Source organism: Ochotona curzoniae, unplaced genomic scaffold, assembly GCF_017591425.1.
Source record: "Ochotona curzoniae isolate NIBS_2020 unplaced genomic scaffold, NIBS_Ocur_1.0 contig_46, whole genome shotgun sequence".
Lineage (NCBI taxonomy): Eukaryota > Metazoa > Chordata > Mammalia > Lagomorpha > Ochotonidae > Ochotona > Ochotona curzoniae.
The window spans coordinates 8,834,767-8,854,822 of NW_024466340.1; the positions used below are offsets into that span (position 1 = coordinate 8,834,767).

General features: G+C 63.3%; 1 protein-coding gene across 1 annotated transcript in view; it reads right to left on the reverse strand.

Annotated features, from left to right (window-relative positions):
• The window catches only part of RIMBP2 (RIMS binding protein 2), a 35,999-nt gene that overhangs the window by 6,139 nt on the left and 9,804 nt on the right, over positions 1-20,056 (reverse strand). Inside the window, exons 5-15 of the mRNA XM_040986865.1 lie at positions 15,916-16,252; positions 14,616-14,746; positions 14,077-14,153; positions 13,036-13,145; positions 8,348-9,154; positions 6,931-7,082; positions 6,388-6,837; positions 5,274-5,420; positions 4,576-4,734; positions 2,443-2,976; positions 1,385-1,613 (exon numbers count right to left, since the gene is read on the reverse strand). Of these exons, the coding sequence (XP_040842799.1) occupies positions 1,385-1,613; positions 2,443-2,976; positions 4,576-4,734; positions 5,274-5,420; positions 6,388-6,837; positions 6,931-7,082; positions 8,348-9,154; positions 13,036-13,145; positions 14,077-14,153; positions 14,616-14,746; positions 15,916-16,252 (3,133 nt within the window). The remainder of the gene's footprint in view (positions 1-1,384; positions 1,614-2,442; positions 2,977-4,575; positions 4,735-5,273; positions 5,421-6,387; positions 6,838-6,930; positions 7,083-8,347; positions 9,155-13,035; positions 13,146-14,076; positions 14,154-14,615; positions 14,747-15,915; positions 16,253-20,056) is intronic.

The following is a 20,056-nucleotide window of genomic DNA, read 5'->3' on the forward strand; positions in this document are numbered from 1 at the left end:
GGACAACGGCTGGCAGTTACCCCCAGCACTCAGCACTCCACAGCCATGTCTGAGGGTGAGACTGGGGGCACCTGAGGGCCATGTGTCCCCTGCTGCCCCTGTCCCACCCTCACTTCCTGTTTAGGGCGAGGGCAGGCTGAGTGTGGCAGACCACTGCGCTTTCTCAGCCGGTGCCCTGTGGGCCAGGGCAGCAGGGCGGGCGGGGAGGCTGAAGGCAGTGCCCTCGCCGTGGCTGGGAGGGGGTCAACCCTCTGTGATGGCGGCCTCTCCTGACCACCACCAAGTGCCCAGAGAACCACCAAAGCTTGGGCACTTCTCGGGAGTTGTGGGCGCGAGGCTTAGTCAACAGTGTGGTGTCCAGGCTGCGTCCCGCTCACAGAGGCTTGTGGGAGGCCGGCTTCTGAGCTGTTAGAGTGCTGCTGCTCACCAGACAGGGCACCGTGAGGGCAGACACGTGCATGCCAGCGCCTTGGGGCCCTCCTCACCCTGCTCTCCCATCTCCTGAAGCAGCAGGCGGTGCGGGGGGAGTGCACACACAAGGACCTTGACGTTAGCCGCGTCTTTCACGTGGCTTGTTGGGCTGCTGAGAAGTCAGCAGAGCGAGGTCTCCCGTGCGCTTCTCAGCACGTGCGCAGGGCCGCGTCAAGAGGCCAGATCTCTGTGAAGGTCCTGGCACAGAACCGCGCTGCCCCCTGCACGTGTCATGGACCCGGAGAACCCCACCCAGTGTGCTTCCTGAGCCCTGCCAGCTGGCTGCCCTGCAAGTCTGTGTGGGGAGGGCGGGGAAGGGAGTGTTTGCCCCTTGGTGGCTGTGGCGAGTGTGTTCAGTCTTGGTCATAGGAGGTGGGAACCTCCAGAGGACCCATCCCACACCTGCAGTGCACTGAACAGGACAAGCTGCCCTGCCAGAGCTGCTCAGACACTGGAAGCGGGGTGCTGGGCCAGGAACCCCATCAGCTGGCTCCTCCATCATACGTGTCCAGCCATCCCGCCACAGACCCATGTGTGTCCTAAGGCTTGCTCAGTACAGGCGCACAGCCTCCTCTCCCTGCTGTCGGCACGTTCGGTGGCTTGCGGCACACAGCTGTCTGAGCCGCCTAAGGCCCACAGGCCGCTGCCTCTCCTGACGCACCATGTGTGTGTCACTGGGCCTGCCTGCATGCGTGGCAGCCCGTGGCAGCCGAGCAGGACGACCCACCCCTGGCTCTGCCAGGCCCTCTGCATCCAGGCGAAGGGCACCAGGCTGGCCTCGGTGGGGCGCCCTGGCCTTGGGCATACTTACAGAGGGATGCGTGGACCTGGTGCTGTCCTGAAATGGTATTCCCAAGGGCCACGCGGTCACACGGGGCGGGAGAGAGGGGGGAGAGCGCGGCAGGACACTAACCGATGGGCGAGGCCGCCACGGGCCGCGGCCTGGGAGGACCCACACCACCTGCGGGGAAGCGCCGCCCGCCGTGGGCCGCCCGCCCAGTGGACGCTGGGTTTCCTAGGATCTGGAGAGGAAAGAGGGCAGTGAGCACCCCGTGTGGGCACGCGTGCGGGAGCGGGTGGCGGCGTGGCCAGGCCGATGGAGTCCAGTCAGAAGCAGAAGCTCTAAAGGCAATGAAACTAAACTTTTAACTGAAAGGTTAGCTGAGCGAGCGGAAGAGAGGCCCACGTCCTGGCCCCGGGCTCAAGGCCTCGCTGCCGGCTGCTGGAGCCAGACGCGGGACCCCGCCGCAGCCCCCACCACGCCAAGCATCACTCTGGGCTGGAACGCGGGCAGCAGGCCAGCCCACACCTGGACCCCTGGACAGGTCCCCGCTCTGTAATTTAAAGTTGGCTAGGAGGCCTCACAAAGGCGTGAGGCAACCCTGGAGCCGGGGGCCTGCCACAAAGTGCCGGAGCGCAGGGCCAGGTCAGGCTCCCCTGCGTGCTCGGTGAGGCGTGCCACAAGCCAGTGTCCCGGAGAGGAGTCCGCCCAGAGCGGTGCCTGCGCTGGGCACCCCACGGCTGGCAACATGGCCCCCGCTGCCAGCAGCAGGCTCGGGCACAAGCCCGGGGGGAACCCTCAGACAGTAAGTAAAGATGGGCTATTTTCTAACCCTTAAGGATGAGGGGTGAAGGCTGAAGTGCCAACTGGAAGGACCCCCGGGGCGAGGGGATGCCTTCGCCGACTCACAGTCGTGGAGGGAGTCCCCAGTTGCCAGGCTCGGGGCGAGGGAGATCGTGGTTCAGCTAACCCTTAATTAAAATTTAGGCTCAGTTGTCCTTTAAGCCAAGCAGCCATGACCCTCGTCGATTCTGGGGGGCGTCATTGCAGCAGGGGACGGAGGACGGGGTGCAGGGTGGAGGGCGAGCAGTGGCAGAGGCCCCGGCCGCAGACACCAAACCCGAGCCAGGGAGAAGCCAGCAAGAGGCTGCAGGCGGGGAGGGGGCCCGCGCACCCAGGGGTCCCCTTGCGAGCGGCCGTCGTCGGGTTCCGTGGGCTCGGCCCAGCCCTGTTCCTGGGGCTGGGCTCGCGCGGGCTGGGCCGGGGCCCACCTGCTCCTCGGAGTCCTCCTCGACACTGCTCTGCCGGGTCAGCGTCCGCCGCCGGGCCAGCAGGGGCCGCGGGCTCCTCCTGCAGGGGCAGCGGCCGGGGCCAGGGCTGCACGGGGCCGAGGCATTCCCAAAACTGAACCGCAGCTCTTCCTCTTCGCTGCCGCAGTCCAGGCCGCTGTCCGGGCTCCGAGTGGCCCAGCGGCTGAAGCGGCAGCCCCTGTCCTCCAGCAGGAAGTCCTCCAGGGGCTGCCCGGGGAGCCTGGAGCCCTGCGGAGCCCGGGGGCGAGGCCTGGGGCCACAACGCAGCCCCTGTCTGCGTGGCAGCTCGCAGGGCTCTGGGTCCTCCTCGGCCACTTCGGGGATACTGAAGAGCCGCTTACGGAGGTGCGGCTGTGCGGGGAGCTCGGCCGGCTCCGACAGGGCGCCGTCTGCCATCCTAGGCTTAGAATGTTCCTTGGGGGGAACCAGACGGTGCCCAGCGAGCAGTGTGCAACCACACGTGATGTGGGGTGGAGAGGAGAGAAAACACAGGGTTAGTGTTGGTGGCCACGGGGCCACGAGCGGGGACGGAGGCGGCCATGCAGGCGGACTGCGGGAGAGGCAGCAGCGGGAGGGGCTGTCCCAGGAGACCCACGCTGCTGGCCATGTCCTGGGAAACCCCAAGGATTGCCAGCCGGCGATGGCAACAAGCCCTTGCCCAGGAGGGGCTCCCAGCCTGACCCTGCCAGTGGCTCTGGACTCCACTCCTGGTTGAGCACCTCAGACAGAACTCACCGTCCTGCCCCTCCGTAACACTGACCGTGTGAAGCCAGCCCCCTGGCACAGTGCCCGGATGCCACGGGCATCGGCCAAGGGCCCAGGCTGCCACTCTGCCTCCTGTCCTGAGCCAGCCTGGTCTGTGGGGCTTGCACAATGCTGGCCACACACAGGGCTGCTTGGTTAGCCGACACGGAGTCTGCCCCTGCACAGCTGGCCAGGCTCCCCTCCCCAGGCAGGCCGCTGGCCAGCCTCCCCTGTGCTTGGGCTCCGTGGCTGCTCCAGGGGACACGTGCCACTGCTGCCCCCTGCTGGGAGGCTGCGGGAGCCGCAGGCATGGGCACCAGGGCAGCGTTTCCTGCTGCCTGCAAGCTGGAGGGGCGTGCAGGGCCAGGCACACCGACCGCCAAGGCCACATTCTGGGGCACCTGCCCTCAGGAACCCAAGCCCATCTGTGGGAGGTGCTAGAGGGGCCTGGAGCTGCCTGTTCCGGAAGAAGGAATGTTTGGAGCAAGTGCAGTGGGCTGGCAGGGGCTCCCTGGGCCACTGAAGCCCCTGGCTGGCGGAACCCGGTGGACCATTCCCTGCTGGCCAAGGTGGTGCCGGTCCACTCTTCACTGGACTCAGCAGGACAAGTGCCCCAGCTCTCCCAGTGAGTAGGAGAACCAGGGGAAGGGGGGACAAGCCCGTTCAATCAACTCTCATCTAGGGGCACAGCCTGAGGGTCATGGGGACCCAACAGGACCACTCGGGAACAGCCAGTCAGCAGCCCCCAGTGGCCCAGGAGCCACGCCATGTGAAGTTCACACAGCAATGTGCCACGTTCCTCCGTGCCAGGGCATCACAGGTGCCCTCGCCGAACGTGGATCCGCCTTAGGGTGCTGAGCGGCCACTCCAGTGTGCAGAGCTGCACCTGAGCCCACAACTGCTTACAGATACTGCTCATCCAGGAAGCCCACGGAGGGCTGCCCAGCCACCTGTCCTGCCCCCGCTGGGCCCACGCAGGCCTTGCACGTGCTGGTGGGCAGCTCAGCCACACTTCCTGGGACAGAGCAGCAGCTCCGGCCAGCAGCGGGACGCTCCCTGCTAGACCCCGGGATGGGCTCCAGCTCGAGTCCCATGAAGTGACCTCTCCTGGAGCCCGAGGGCACAGCTGGGAGCCCCCAGCCTGTCCCAGCGGGAAGAGCCTGGGGTCAGCACCCTCTGTCGCCTCTCCACGCTCCAGCTTGGCAGCGGAGCCACCAAACCCCACCCCCAACTCCTCCAGGCACAGCAGGAGCAGCTCTCAGCGCTCACCTTGAGGGTGCCGTGGGAGGGACCGCCGGGCCGCCTGCGGCCTCCGTCCTCCAGCTGCATCTCCGAGTGGAGCTCCTCCTCGTCCTCCTCCGTGATGTCGGACAGGTCGGAGCCCCGGCTGCTCTCGGTGGGGTACTCATCGCCGTGGCAGCAGTGGGGCTGGGGACCAAGGGCAGGGGCGCTTGCTGACAGGAAGGGCCCTCCACCAGAGCCCCTGGGCCTCAGGAGGGGTACTGCTGTGTGCGGGCACACCATAGGTGTGCCATGAGGCCAGGCAGAGACGGCCCCACTGCAGGTGTGTCAGCTCCACTGCCAGGAATGCCAAGGCTTGTTGGCTGGGAGGGGCTCTAGCCAGAGGTTGCACACCTGGCTGACCTCTGCAGGGTCACAAGGCTGGGACAGCACATCCTTGTATGTCTGGATCTCAGGATGGCCGACATGGAGCAGAGAGCAGCAACTGCCTCAGTGGAGACTAGGGGTTCTCCATGGCCAGACACCAGGGCAGGAAGTGGGAGCCCCGGGCAGCTCTGAGTGGGCTCGGTCCCCTACAAGCCTGAGGCCCTGCAGGCATCAAGTGGTGCAGGGTCCCTCAGTCTCCAGGCTTGCCAGGGACCTGCCCAGAGCCCCCTGCACACACTCACCCATGCCGGGCCACCCCTGCATGCACTCACCCGTCCATAGCCACCCCTGCCCCTCACCTGCTTGCCGAGCTCAGAGCCTTTCAGAAAGTCCTCCACGGAGGCGCCTCTCCTGCGGAGGTCAGGGGAGGTGTAGCCGTCCTCATCGTCGGAGTTGGCGCACGGCCCCATGCTGCCCCGCCCCAGGAATATGCTCCTTTTCTCTAACTTGGAAAGAAAGACCAGCGGCTGAGTGGGCACTGTCGCGTGTGTCACCCCAAGCTTGCGCCTGGACCAGACCCTGCAGCCACCCTCGGGGCACATGCACAGGCCTAGGGCAGGGTGAGTTGGAAGGCAGCTCAGTCCTGCCACAGTGGCCACTGGGGCAGAGGCGACCGACGCCTCTTCCTCTCCCACCTCTGGGGGCCCCGGCTTGCCTCCTGGCCCTCGAGGCTCCGTGTTCAGGACATGGGAGCCCCCGGGGGCTCCTTCACCCAGAGGCCACAGGGTGACGGGGGGTCCACAGAAAACTGGGTTTCCTGTTTCTCAGAAGGTGCTAAGTCAGGGCAGGTCCATGAGCTGGTGAGGACAGGAATGGCGACTGACCCCAGAGGTCACCTTCCAGGCACCATGCTTGCTTTGCCTGCCAGGCCCCTAGCCCAGAGGCTGGCCGATGTGAGGTCCCTGTGCCGACACTCTCTGGGTTTGCCTGCCAGGCCCCTAGCCCAGAGGCTGGCCGATGGGAGGTCCCTGTGCGGACAGTCTCCGGGTTTGCCAGCTGGGATGCCCATTGCTGACCCTGCAGTGCTGACCAGGGACAGCGCAGGTGCACCTGAGGCAGGTGGGGTGGAATGGACCAGATCGCCCAGCACCACGTGGTAAGGATCACTCCTAGGACTCCCTGTCCCAGTGCCTGTGCACCCTGGAGCACAAGCCAGTCCCCACCCGCAGACTGAGCGCACCCACGCGTCCCTCTGCATGCAGTCCTGTCTGCCCACACCCACGTGGTACCCCAGGACAGAGATGGCATCCTGTACCTGTCTCATCACTGCCAGCCTAGTGGCCTGGCTACCCACATGCAGCACAGACCCAGAGCCTGACATTCTGAGCCTGAGCCGTGGTCCCGCAGGGTGGCAGCACCTCCTCCCACTGGGCCGGGAAGGCAGGGCACCCTTGGCGCAAAGCCCCAGCTTACCCGGCTGCTCTCGGCCACCCTCTGTGCAGCCTCCCGGGCCATGGCCTTGGCGGCGGTGCTGGACACAGGGGCGCCCTGCGGCTGTGGCAGGATGCGGCTGGGTGAGGGCGAGCGTCGCCCACTGCCTTGCAGGCTGGGTGGCTCCAGCATGTGCCCGTGTCCCAGGGCAGGCACCCGGCCCTGCTCCCAGACCTCGTCCGTTCTGATGTGGGTACCCAGGGACTCATCTTTGGTATCGGGGACACCCGTAGGAGGCTTCGCTGGGGGGACAGTTCTTGGGTGGGGGGTCGGAGGCACCAGGAGTTCAGGGGGGACGGCAGCAGCGGAGGAGTCCACGGACTCGCCCTGGACGGAGAAAGTGCGCACAGTCACAGCCTGGGCCTCCAGGCTCCTCAGTCGCACGAGCTCCACGGCAGTGCCATCCGCTGTGGGGAAGATGACCTCGGCCACCTGTACAGGGAGAGTGCCACTCACAGGCTGCCCGGGCCCTCGCCGGCCCTCCCCCGCTCCCTGCCTGCTGCCAGGCTCACCGCCCACACGCACCCTCTGCCCTTTGGCATACACGCCGTAGCCGGTGACATTGGCACCGTTGGAGAGCCCAGCAGCAGTCAGCATGGGGGGCTTCCAGGACACCTGGACTGTGGCCGTGCTGAGCCCAGCCTGGACAGTGACGTCTTGTGGGGGTGCCGGAGGGCCTGCAAAAGGAGACAAGGGACAGAAGCTTCCAAGCTGGCCCTGTGTGACCAGATGGGGCGTTGCTGGGCGCAGCCCATCTCACCTGGATCCAGGCGCCTTCCCACAAGCCACCAGGGGGGAACAGACCCTCCCCCGGGCACGGCTGCACACACACACCCCTGCCCTATGTGCACGCCACCTCCCCCATGGTCCCCGGCCCATGGAACCGCCTCTGCTGGGTGCCTCGGGCGGCCACTTGGTCCCTCACTGACTTGAGCCAAAAGGGAGATGAGTGGCCAGGTTCCTGCGATGTCAGGTGCCTGAGGAGCAGGACTCGGGAGCCCATCTCACCCACCTCTTCCCTGGCTTGCTCATTCCCAGAAGCCCCAGCTGCTGCCCACAGCCGGACCTGTCCCGGGAACCGCCTGGCCACAAGTGCCAGCCCTGTAACTGCGTGACCGCCTCCCCAATTGCCAGTGGTCTACCAGATGGCCAGAAACAACAGGCCACTCAGCTCACAGGGCGCAGGATGCCAGTAGGCCCTATTCCTGGATGCCTCAATGACAGCCCAGGGTTAGGGTTCGTCCCCGACACCGTGAGCAACAGACTGAGTTCTGGTTTCTAGCTTCGGAGCCAGCCAGCAACCACTGTGCACATCTGAGGAGTGAACCAACAGACATGAGACAGACCTCTGTCTAAGCAAAAAACCTGAAATCCATGAATGAGTTTTTCATAATAGCCATTTCCACGAACTTTCTGAAAGTCTTAGAAACAAATTCCAACATGTTTTTGCACCAAAATACGCGATCTTTGAATTCTATTTTCCATGGACTTTTTGAAGCACCCTGATGGATTTGTAACATCTAAGACTTGTGACAGCATTTCCTGGAGAACTGAGCCTGCACAGGAGAGAGAGAGGCGAGCACAGTGTCGCCCTGCAGTCCTCCTGCCGCCGGCAGAGGAGGCCACGAGCCCAGGGGCGCACGGTGTGCTGCAAAGAATGTGCCCACGTGTCATGCGTGTGTCCAGTCCGCTGACTTCACACTCGGAGAAGAAGCTCCTGGTGCCACCTTCGCCCACTCTGGCTTAGAGACCCTCAGCAAACCAGGAGCCTGGGAGAGGATACCCAGACTGCCCAACCCCACCACAGCTACGAGCTGGAACACACTGGGAGCCCCAGAGTGGACCCCACCACAGCCACACAGAACGCCTGGGACGCCCTCAACAGGAGAGCCCTTCCCGGCGGACAGGGCAACATCCTGGCAGCACAGGGGACGCGGCTCACCTGCGGGCAGGGTGGAGAACTCGACGAAGGCCTCCTTCTTCTCCCTCTGCTCCAGCGGCAGCTGCCAGGGCATCTGGTGGGGCTGAGCCCGGACCCGCACCTTGTACGCCATGTTGGGCCTGAGGTTGAGGAACTGGTACTTGTATCTGGCGGCCCGGACAATGTCGAACTCCTCCTCGTTGAGGAAGATGACGTGGCTGTAGTTGCTGTTGGTGGGCAGCCAGGAGAGCTGGGCAGAGATCTGAGTGATGTTGTCCACCCGCAGTTGCGAGGGGGCCACCACCACGTCCTTGCCCACCAGCAGCGTGCACTGCAGTTCGTCCGAGCTGCCCCGGCTCGTGACGCACTGCACGGAGATGCGGTAGGTGCAGGCGGCCATGTTGAGCTTCTCGACCAGGGCCTTAGTTCTGCTGCCCAGTGCGAGGTTCACGCGGGGCTCCTTGTCCACCAGGACGTTGTAGCTGCTCACAGTCCCCCAGCCCGGGGGCACCGCCGGGGGCTCCCAGCCCACGATCACACTCTTGGCCAACTGCTTGATGAGGGTGATTTTCCGAGGGTAAGGCACAGTGTCTTCTCCGATGTCATCGAGGTCCACGTCCAGCGTCCCCGCGCCGTTGCTGGGGAGGTCGGAGTCCACGTGGGTCGGGGAGTGGAGGTCGAGGATGTCGGCCCGCTCCAAGCCGAGACCGGGCTGGTTGGCGAGGTTTTGCTCGCTCCCCAGGGTGCTCGTCAGCCGCGACTCGCTGTCCTGAATGAAGTCCACAAAGTTGGAGGGCACCAAGCCCCTCTGCCCGTCCAGGAGCTCCCCTGTCAGAAACAAGGACAGGGTCACCCAGCCGCTGTCCGGCCCTCAGCACCACCCCCTGCAGGGCAGGCACCACCCAGCTGTCCCACCAGGTCCGTGTTCCCTGCAGCAGACTCGACATGGCTTCCTCACAGGGCGCAGCAACAAGCCTGTCCCAGGAACCCACTCTGATGCCCTGTCAGTCCCCTGCCACCACTCTGTCTGGGCTCGCCAGGTGCCCACCCCTTCCCTGTAGGGTGGGCCTGCACTTGCGCCTCCAAGCCAGGATGCTTCCTGAGGGCAAGGCCCTCTCACTGACTGAATGACCAGCTCTGCAGCCTCCTGCCTGTGGCAGGTGCTTAACGACCTGTTAGAAGGACGACCGTGGCCGTGGCTCTGAGACCACAGAAAAAAGCCTACTGTGGTTTTCACAAACCCTTGCAAGATACAAGGTCCATCATAGCAGCCAGAGTGCAGCTGACACTACAGGACACTGTGAATGGTGTCAGGCCCTCCTTGGGTGAACCGAGTCATCCCAGAAGCTCCTGTGGCTGGCCAAGGGAGGGGGTCTCACCCCCAAAACCTGCTGACTCCCAGCAGGAAAGCGAGAGCACAATAGACAGGCTCCCAGGCTGGTGCCTGCGTCTCCAACATAGAGCTGGGAAAAACCATTACCTGGGGTCCCTTGCAGAGGCTGAGTGGCCCAGGAGGCCAGGGGGAGGGGACCTGTGATGTGACCTGACACCATAAAGTCTGTTAACATAGGGAAATGAGGGCATTGGTGACAGCAATGGCATTAGGGGGTGCTGGTGGGATGTGGGGTGATGGTGGTGATGGGATGTGGGGTGATGGTGATGGGATGTGGGGTGATGGTGGTGGGAATGTGGGGTAATGGTGATGGGATGTGGGGTGATGGTGGTGATGGGATGTGGGGTGATGGTGGTGGGATGTGGGGTGATGGTGGTGGGATGTGGGGTGATGGTGGTGATGGGATGTGGGGTGATGGTGGTGATGGGATATGGGTTGATGGTGGTGGGATGTGGGGTGATGGTGGTGGGATGTGGGGTGATGGTGGTGATGGGATGTGGGGTGATGGTGGTGGGATGTGGGGTGATGGTGGTGGGATGTGGGGTGATGGTGGTGATGGGATGTGGGGTGATGGTGGTGATGGGATGTGGGGTGATGGTGGTGATGGGATGTGGGGTGATGGTGGTGATGGGATGTGGGGTGATGGTGGTGATGGGAGGTGGGGTGATGGTGGTGATGGGAGGTGGGGTGATGGTGGTGGGATGTGAGGTGATGGTGGTGATGGGATGTGGGGTGATGGTGATGGGATGTGGGGTGATGGTGGTGGGATGTGGGGTGATGGTGATGGGATGTGGGGTGATGGTGGTGGGATGTGGGGTGATGGTGGTGGGTGTGGGGTGATGGTGGTGGTGGGATGTGGGGTGATGGTGGGTGGGTGTGGGGGGTGTGGTGGTGGGATGTGGGGTGTGGTGGTGGGATGTGGGGGTGATGGTGGTGGGTGTGGGGTGATGGTGATGGGTGTGGGGTGATGGTGGTGGGATGTGGGGTGATGGTGGTGGGATGTGGGGTGATGGTGGTGGTGGGTGTGGGGTGATGGTGGTGGGTGTGGGGTGTGGTGGTGGGATGTGGGGTGATGGTGGTGGGTGTGGGGTGATGGTGATGGGTGTGGGGTGATGGTGGTGATGGGATGTGGGGTGTGGTGGTGGGTGTGGGGTGATGGTGGTGATGGGTATGGGGTGGTGGTGGTGGGTGTGGGGTGTGGTGGTGGGATGTGGGGTGATGGTGGTGGGGTGTGGGGTGGTGGTGGTGGGATGTGGGGTGGTGGTGGTGGGGTGTGGGGTGATGGTGGTGGGATGTGGGGTGATGGTGGTGATGGGTGTGTGGGGTGATGGTGGTGGGATGTGGGGTGTGGTGGTGGGATGTGGGGTGGTGGTGGTGGGTGTGGTGGTGATGGTGGTGTGGGATGTGGGGTGATGGTGGTGATGGGATGTGGGGTGGTGGTGGGATGTGGGGTGATGGTGGTGGGATGTGGGGTGGTGGTGGTGGGATGTGGGGTGATGGTGATGGGATGTGGGGTGATGGTGATGGGATGTGGGGTGATGGTGGTGATGGGATGTGGGGTGATGGTGGTGTGGGATGTGGGGTGATGGTGGTGGGAGGGGGGGTGATGGTGGTGGGTGGGTGTGGGGTGTGGTGATGGGGTGTGGGGTGTGGTGGGTGATGGGTGTGGGGGTGGTGGTGATGGGATGTGGGGTGATGGTGATGGGGTGTGGGGTGTGGTGGTGATGGGATGTGGGGTGATGGTGGTGTGGGATGTGGGGTGATGGTGGTGGGTGTGGGGTGTGGTGATGGGATGTGGGGTGATGGTGTGGGATGTGGGGTGATGGTGGTGGGATGTGGGGTGATGGTGATGGGATGTGGGGGTGTGGTGGGTGATGGGATGTGGGGTGATGGTGGTGTGGGTGTGGGGTGATGGTGTGGGATGTGGGGTGATGGTGTGGGTGTGGGGTGTGGTGGTGGGATGTGGGGTGTGGTGATGGGTGTGGGGTGATGGTGGTGATGGGATGTGGGGTGATGGTGGGTGGTGGTGATGGTGGGGTGATGGTGGTGGGATGTGGGGTGATGGTGATGGGATGTGGGGTGATGGTGATGGGATGTGGGGTGATGGTGGTGGGATGTGGGGTGATGGTGGTGGTGTGGGGTGATGGTGATGGGATGTGGGGTGATGGTGGTGATGGGATGTGGGGTGATGGTGGTGATGGGATGTGGGGTGATGGTGGTGATGGGATATGGGTTGATGGTGGTGGGATGTGGGGTGGTGATGGTGATGGGATGTGGGGTGATGGTGGTGATGGGATGTGGGGTGATGGTGGTGGGATGTGGGGTGATGGTGATGGTGGTGGGATGTGGGGTGATGGTGGTGGGAATGTGGGGTAATGGTGATGGGATATGGGGTGATGGTGATGGGATGTGGGGTGATGGTGGTGGGATGTGGGGTGATGGTGGTGGGATGTGGGGTAATGGTGATGGGATATGGGGTGATGGTGATGGGATGTGGGGTGATGGTGGTGGGATGTGGGGTGATGGTGGTGGGATGTGGGGTGATGGTGATGGGATGTGGGGTGATGGTGGTGGGATGTGGGGTGATGGTGATGGGATGTGGGGTGATGGTGATGGTGAGATGTGGGGTGATGGTGGTGGGATGTGGGGTGATGGTGGTGGGATGTGGGGTGATGGTGGTGATGGGATGTGGGGACAGAGGCATCACGCAGCCCTGAATGCTCCATGCTGGTGCCCAACCCACAGCACTTCCAGCCCTGCCACTTGAGGACCCACCTCCCTGACCCCACCTGTGGGAGGGGGTGTTCTGCGGGAGGCAGGTGAGGGCCTGTGGGGCTCACAGGCCATCGTGCATGAGGCCACCTAGAAGGACCCTGGCCCTGCTAGCAGGGACACCAGCTGGGGACCTGTGGGTGCTGGGGCAAGAAGATTGGAAGGGGGGAACCCCTCTGGGAGGAACATGGCAGCTTCTTATATCCTCGGCAAGAAACGGGACTGCGTCCCAACCAGACAGCTTGGGACAGCTCTGCCACACTGGGTCATGGGTCACCCAGGGGCCTCACCAAGGAGCCACGACAGTGCAGGCCAGTGCCAGCACCACACCCTTGTCCAACAGGGCCAGATGCACCACGGACCAGTCTCTTGTGGGGACCGGGGGCTGGCTGGCGGGGCCCTTCCACCATGCGTGGGGACACAGAGCAGCAGGGAGCTGACGCTGCCTGGCTTCCCCGACAGAGACCACAAGGACCTTGTGCCTCCAAGGAGGGGGCTGGCCCACATGGGCGAGCTGGAGCCCTGAGGTGGCAGAGGCAGAGACCTTCATAGAACCCGTCCTCGTCCATGTCTCCGTAGATGTAGAGGTACTTCCCAGCCGTGAGGGGCAGCTCGGCTTCTGGGTTCTCATTGGGGCCATCGAAGGGGTTGTAACTAGGGGGAGACACGCAGATAGCTCGTTAGTGGTCTGTGGGGAGATGGCAGCCCCCAGCCCTGCCACCGGGCACCAGGAGCCACCCCAACTCCCAGCTCTGGAGTGGGAGTCTGAAGGAGCCTGACTCGGTGCTCCTGCCCGCCTCGTCCCAGCAAGATGAGAAAGCCAGCACTGTAGCCTAATCACAGTGAGACCATGGTCCCTGTTCCTGCGCCCGCCCAGGCTGCAGGCCCCTGCCTGTGGGTGACAGGCGGCCCCTGCTCCTTCTCCCGCCCTGGCTGTTGTGGCCACCTAGGCTATGAACCAGTGGATGGAAGATCTGTGTGTCTCTTCCTCTCTGTGACTGCCAAAAAAATACATTTTCAAAATGACACAATCTGGAGGTGGTAGCCAGATGCAGCAAAATGACAACAATGGGTCAGCAGCCACAGCACCACGGATCTGCCTGTGGTGGCCAAGGTGAGGGTCAGGACGAGCCGGGTCCTGCTCCGTTACCTGGGCGACACCATCAGGGACATGCCGAGCGGCTGCAGCCTGGCCTGCTCCGTTACCTGGGATATGCCAAGTGGCTGCAGCCTGGCCTGCTCGTTACCTGGGATATGCCAAGTGGCTGCAGCCTGGCCTGCAGGGCCTCTTGAGAAAGCCCGGGGCACTCAGAAGGGCTCTCCTGTGGCTGGCCAGCCAGCATGGGACACATAGCCCCTTAGGGTTGATTTGGCTTCAGGGAGGGGAGGCAGTGAGGAGCAGGCAGGGCCAGCTCTGGCCTGGCTCCAACACTTGATGCCAATTCACGGGGCACCACTGCCCGCATCGGGTACTGCCTGTGTCCAGTGCCGCCTGCATCTGGCGCTGCCCGCATCTGGCACTGTGTTTGGCTCTGAAGCCAGAGGGGTGTCTTGGCTCAGGTGCGCTGTGGCCCTGCGTGCTCACCTGTAACGGGCCACACATAAGTGGACCCTGCCTGAGTAGCTGTGCTTCGAGGTGTTGGACTTCCTCTCATTGTCCATCTGCGAACGACACAGGTACATCAAGGTCATCAGCCTCGGCAGCTGTCCCAGCCGTGCCACCCACGGCTGCCTCAGGACACGGGAGGGACCCGGGTACGGAAACCGCTCCCTGCCCCATGTGACCTGCTGGGGCCCCACTCGAGTCCTGCGCCCTTGGCAGCTAGTCCTGCGAGAAGCCCACCTTCTGACACGTGGGAGCTGCTCAGGGCTTCCAGAAAACTCTCAATATGGCTGAGAGCCCTGCCCCCTCCCCAGTGCCTCACTCCCACCCACTCCGGGTGGCACTGGGTCCAGTGAGCTGCCTCTGGCCCCCTGCTTTCTGCCCAGTGGGGGGGGGGGTCCTTACTTGCTCCCCACTTTGGACACATCTTTGTGGTATTACCTCCATCGGGACTCCCCATGACCTCGCAATGCTAATGCTGACCAAGCCCCAGGGGCCCCCATACCCCAGCAGCCCCTCACCTTGGATTCAAACCTGCATCTCGGGGCCCCAGGCGGCGACGGGCAGGTGGGCTTGTCAGCTTCAGTGGTGAGCGGCAGAGGCCAGGCCCCTCCTCCGGTCACAGGGCAACCTCCAGCTGTGCCCTCCTGACCTGGCAGCAGGCAGAGCAGGCAGGAAGTTCAAGGCCAAATGTCACCTGCCCTCTAGTTGCCTCCTGTCAGGGTCCCCACTCTTGCTCCTCCTCCCATCCCTCACTGTGAGGCTCCTGGCCTTGGACGTGGCCACCACCAGGAAGAGGAGCCATGAGGAGCAGCACAGGGCCTGCCCACGCCACCAGAGGTTGGCTCTGCTGTCACCCACAGCTGGGAGAGCCCTAACCAGCCATGGGGCCTCGTTTACTGCTAAAACCTGCCGTAGTGTTAGAGGGAGAAAGTAGAAGTAGCTTGCCCACCCTGCTCCCTGTGTGACCCCAGCACTGTGGCCCGCACCGGGCTGAGCCGTGGGCCCAGTCCCGGGGAGGGAGCCCCATGAAGACCACCAGCTGCAGACACTGCCCGAACTTGGTGACACGGGGGCTTTGTGAGGCCAAAGCCACGGAGACGGGGTAGAGAGGGAGGGAGGCGTGGACCAGCAGGCCCGGGCACAGCAGGCACTGTGGCAGGCAGCTCTCACACTCCGCCCAAGGCTCCTGTGTGGCAAGACAGCTCAGCCACGGCTGTCACACCAGAGGCTGTGCACGTGCTAATTACAGCAAAGAGGTGCCAATGTAGAGGGCCAGCTTAGAAAATGCACAACGCACAGTGGGGGAGCCCTGAGCAGGCACCCTCAGGAGGGCCCTGTGAGGTCACTCGGTGTGGCAGCAGCCCACTGTCAGGTGCTCTTCCCGGGCCACGCCCACTGTCAGGTGCTCCCCCCAGACTTGCCCTGCTGGCTGACTAACCCTCAGCAGTCACACACCCAGAGGGCAGGCACAGGAGCCTTGTCCCCCATGTCTGGGAAGGCCGCTGTGACTGCCACTGCCTGCACGTGGGGGGAAGGGGAGCAGGGACAGTTGGGAGACCATCCTCCCGCCACAGAAGACACAGCACGTGGCCTGTCTCACAGAACCCCCAGGGGAGGGCCTGACACCACCGCCAGCTCTGCACTAACGGACTCTCAGCCCACAGAACCTCCATCCTGCCACTCACATGGCCCCTGCCCCAAGGACCCACGAGACCTGGGCAAGGGCTGAGACCCACTGTGGCTCATCAGTGCCCTGGGGAGGGCAGAAGCTCCAGGCTCTCCGTGCCCAGGCTGTCGGGAAGGAGGAGGCAACTGAACCACACCCGAGCCTCGCTGGGAGCCCGTGCTGGTGTAGACGCCGCAGCCACACTGGCTTCAGAGTTCTAACTCCAGTCTGAGGCTTATCAGCTGTGTGCCCCGCCCCACGCCTCAGGTGCTCCACACAGCAGCCACCTGTGGGCCCCTGCTCACCTCTGCCGATGGGCGGGGCCAGTCCATTCATGAGCTTCGGGAAAGGCTTGCGGGCGGCCGGGGGGCTGCTGCCCAGCAGGTGGATGTGCCCGGCGTGCTGGCGGAACTTCTCCAGGTCCCGCGACAGCAGGTCGAACTGCTCGCTCTGCGCCCGGCACTTCTGCTCCAGCTCACGGACCTTGGACTGCGTGGTGGAGGTAGACACAGATCAGCGGGCGGGGTGGGTGTGCGCACACGTGTGTGGACGGCGTACATGTGTGCACACACGTGCTATGTGAAGATGCCTCTAAAAGCTTGTGGAAAGGGACGTTAAAGGTGCTTGTTTTGGCACACGTGTACAAGGGGTTTTCCAAAGGTCTCTGGAAAACACAGCTGATGGGAGGCCTCTCATGCATGTTAACACATCTTCATGTCAAGGTGAACTCTTCATCCTGTTCTTCCATCAGTGCTTTGGACAGGCACGTGTGTGTGCCTGCACGTGTATGTACACACATGCACACACTAGTGCTACGGAGGGCCGTGTGAGTGCATGGGGCGTGCACGCACACACACACCTGTGTGAGAGGGCTGTGTGTGCATGGGGCCTGGGTGGGAGGGCCGTGCACACACACACACACACACACACACACGGCATGCACACACACCTGGGTGTGTGCATGGGCACACAAACACATACACACACATGTGTGAGAGGGCTGTGTGTGCATAGGGACACACACACCTGTCCAGGAGGGCCGTGTGTGTGCATTGAGGGGGTGCCCAGGAGCTGCCTCCCAGCCCTTCCTCTCTGTGGCAAAGGTGCCAGGAGAACCAGCATCCCAAGCAGCTTGGCTGGTGGCCACAAATGGGCACAGGAGTCCTGCACACACTTGGCTCCCAGCCAAGCACACACTGCTCTGGGGCCCACGTGCAGTTGGCACGTCATGGCTGGCAGCTGGCAGGGGCTGCAGCAGCCCAGCTCGGGACGGCACGGGCCCACGACCCTCCTGGTCCAGGACAGGAGAACTCCAAGGAACACTCATCTTGGGGAACTGAGGTCAGCAACAGGACCACCTCACTGACATCACAGACACATCCCAGGACCCACAGAGGGAAGGGGGATGCAGCAAGCTCTCTCCGGGACAGTCAGGCAAATCCTGGTTGTGGCCCAGGGCATCTGAGGTGCCCTCCTGTCACAGGTGCCGCACACAGCGGGCAGCCAAGCCTCCTGGCCCGCCCCCCCATGCTTGCTCCAGCACCTCACAGCTGAAAACTCCCCATCACCACTGGACCCTCAGAGCATGACACAGAATCAGACACCCAAAGGTGCTCCAGACATGCCACGTAGGCTGCAGAGGGGTGCTCACCTCCCCTGCCCCGGGCCCGGCCACCTGCTCCCCCAGTGAGGGCGAGCTCGGTCCCAGCATGCTCATGTGCCCTGCCTTCGTCCCAGCACTTGCAACAGGCTTGGTGCGCGAGTGCAGGGACAGCTGGGAGGTGGCACGCTTGGCTCCACCACGGGCGCTGGCCCTTGCAGCCTCACCCGCCAGAAGGAAGCAGTATTTATGTCTGAGAGCACAGATTCCCCAAAATAAACCTAACAACACCCATGCCTGTAATTAATTTCTTCAGTTCATGAAAGAAAACCAGCAGTTTCTTTTAGAAAAAGCTGAATGATCTTGGCCAAAAAAAGCCATCTCCAGCAAGGAAGGTGCCAGTGCTGGGAACTGCAGGCACAGCAGGCCAACACCCACAGCCCCAGGAACAGGCCCAGCCCAGCAGTAGGGTCCCCTGGGCCAAGCAAGGGCACTGCCTAAGCCCACATGAACCCTGGGACCCTTGGCCAAGGAGCAGGGCCAGAGGCCACCATGGGCCAACATGGGGGCAGGCAGAGCCCCAGACATGCCTGCACTACCCACAATGAGCTGCAGGTGTCTCTGGTGGCAGGGGAGATAGGTGCTGGTGGGGAGGAGCCAGAATGGCCCAGCAGCAGTCTGCATGTGACCTGTACATGTCCCTGAGATGGCCCAGTGACGGTCTGTGTGTGTCCTGAGTGTGTCCCTGAGATGGCCCAGTGACGGTCTGTGCGTGTCCTGCACATGTCCCTGAGATGGCCCAGTGACGGTCTGTGCGTGTCCTGCACATGTCCCTGAGATGGCCCAGTGACGGTCTGTGCGTGTCCTGCACATGTCCCTGAGATGGCCCAGTGACGGTCTGTGTGTGTCCCGAGTGTGTCCCTGAGGTGGCCCAGTGACAGTCTGTGCATGTCCTGAGTGTGTCCTGCACATGTCCCTGAGATGGCCCAGTGACGGTCTGCGCGTGTCCCGAGTGTGTCCCTGAGATGGCCCAGTGACGGTCTGTGCGTGTCCTGCACATGTCCCTGAGATGGCCCAGTGACGGTCTGTGTGTGTCCCGAGTGTGTCCCTGAGATGGCCCAGTGACGGTCTGTGCGTGTCCTGCACATGTCCCTGAGATGGCCCAGTGACGGTCTGTGCGTGTCCTGCACATGTCCCTGAGATGGCCCAGTGACAGTCTGCGCGTGTCCCGAGTGTGTTCTGTGTTTGTCCCTTGACAGCCCAGCGATGCTGTGCGCCTACCCTGCAGCCCTGGCAGATGCACAGGGGACAGCACCCACAGGTGTGATAACACACAGCTCTTCATTCACATCAGACCTGATATGACAGCCACAGTGACAGGGAGCAGGCCCAGGGGCGTCAGGCACGTGGGCCTGAGGAGCGGTGGTATTTAAGGGGTGCCAGAACTGTCTGTAGCCTTGATAGTGCTGGAGGCACCCCAACTCAGAGCGGCACCCGATCAAACGAGCATAACGCCAAGTCAGCCTGCAGCAGGGCTGTCAGCCTCATGCCGGTGCCAGCTTCCTAAACCTTCGGCAGAAAGAGGGGCTGGTGGAGCTAAGTGCTTAGCTGGCTGGGCGAGGCTGAAGCCAGGAGCTTCTTGCTGGTCTCCCATGTGGGTGCAGGGGCCCACGCGCCGGCCCCTCCTCTGCTACCTTCCCACGCTGGATCGGAAGCAGAGCAGCCAGGACTCAGATCCACATTCCAGAATGAGATGCTATTTTCACAAGCTGAGGACACAGCAGACAAGCTCCTGAGTGCCTGGCTGCACCCAGCCTGTGCTCATGGGAAGAGGGCAGCGGGGCAGAAAACATGGCCCTGGGGCAGTAGGAGCTGCCGACTGTGGGCCCTCCACACTACAAGGCACACAGCGAAGCAGTGAGGGGGTGGCCTTGCTAAAGACACCCCCAGAGACGCATACCGCACAGGCAGGGTGCCCAGCACCCACGGCGCCACAGCACGCTCACGGGCAGCAGGGCCCGGCCACCCTGGCTCTGAGAACCTCCTGGCACACGGCTTCCTGACAGAACTGGGCTCCGTGTGTCGGGTGACCAGACCAGGCGCACTGCGTCCTCAGGATCTGACTCTGCCTCTAACAGCTGCATTAACCACTGGGCTCGCCTTACAGGTCACCGCACAGCAGGTGTGCTCGGGCACCAGGGCCACCCCCTCGGAGTCCAAACCCTCTCATCAGGGCGATGAGGAGGGGGCGGCCCTGAGGACACAGTCCACCACATCAGCAAGTGTCTAGACACAAGAGCCCACCAGCGTGCCAATGGGCGGCTGAGGGCTGCTCGGCCGGTGCCCCCCAGGGCCGCAGGAACTGAGCCAGAGTGACAGTTTTGCAGCAAGAGAACCGTCCCCACCCTGCCCAAGGAGACAATGGGAAGCGTCTGGTGGATCTCGTCCCTTCTCGAGACAGCCCGAGCAAAGTCAGTCGGCCCATTGTGCCTCAGTTTGCCCTGGACTGGGAGCCATGCCCCTTCTCAGGCATTCCCACGAGGCTCAGCTCTGCTCCGTCCCCGGGCCTGGACGAGGCCTGGCCGGGGCTGCCACCCTGCCCTGGAGAAACTTGCTACATGTGGGGCAGACAGGGACAGAGCAGCAAGGGCTGCAACGAAGGCGGGCATGAACTCCAGTGTCCACACCCACCT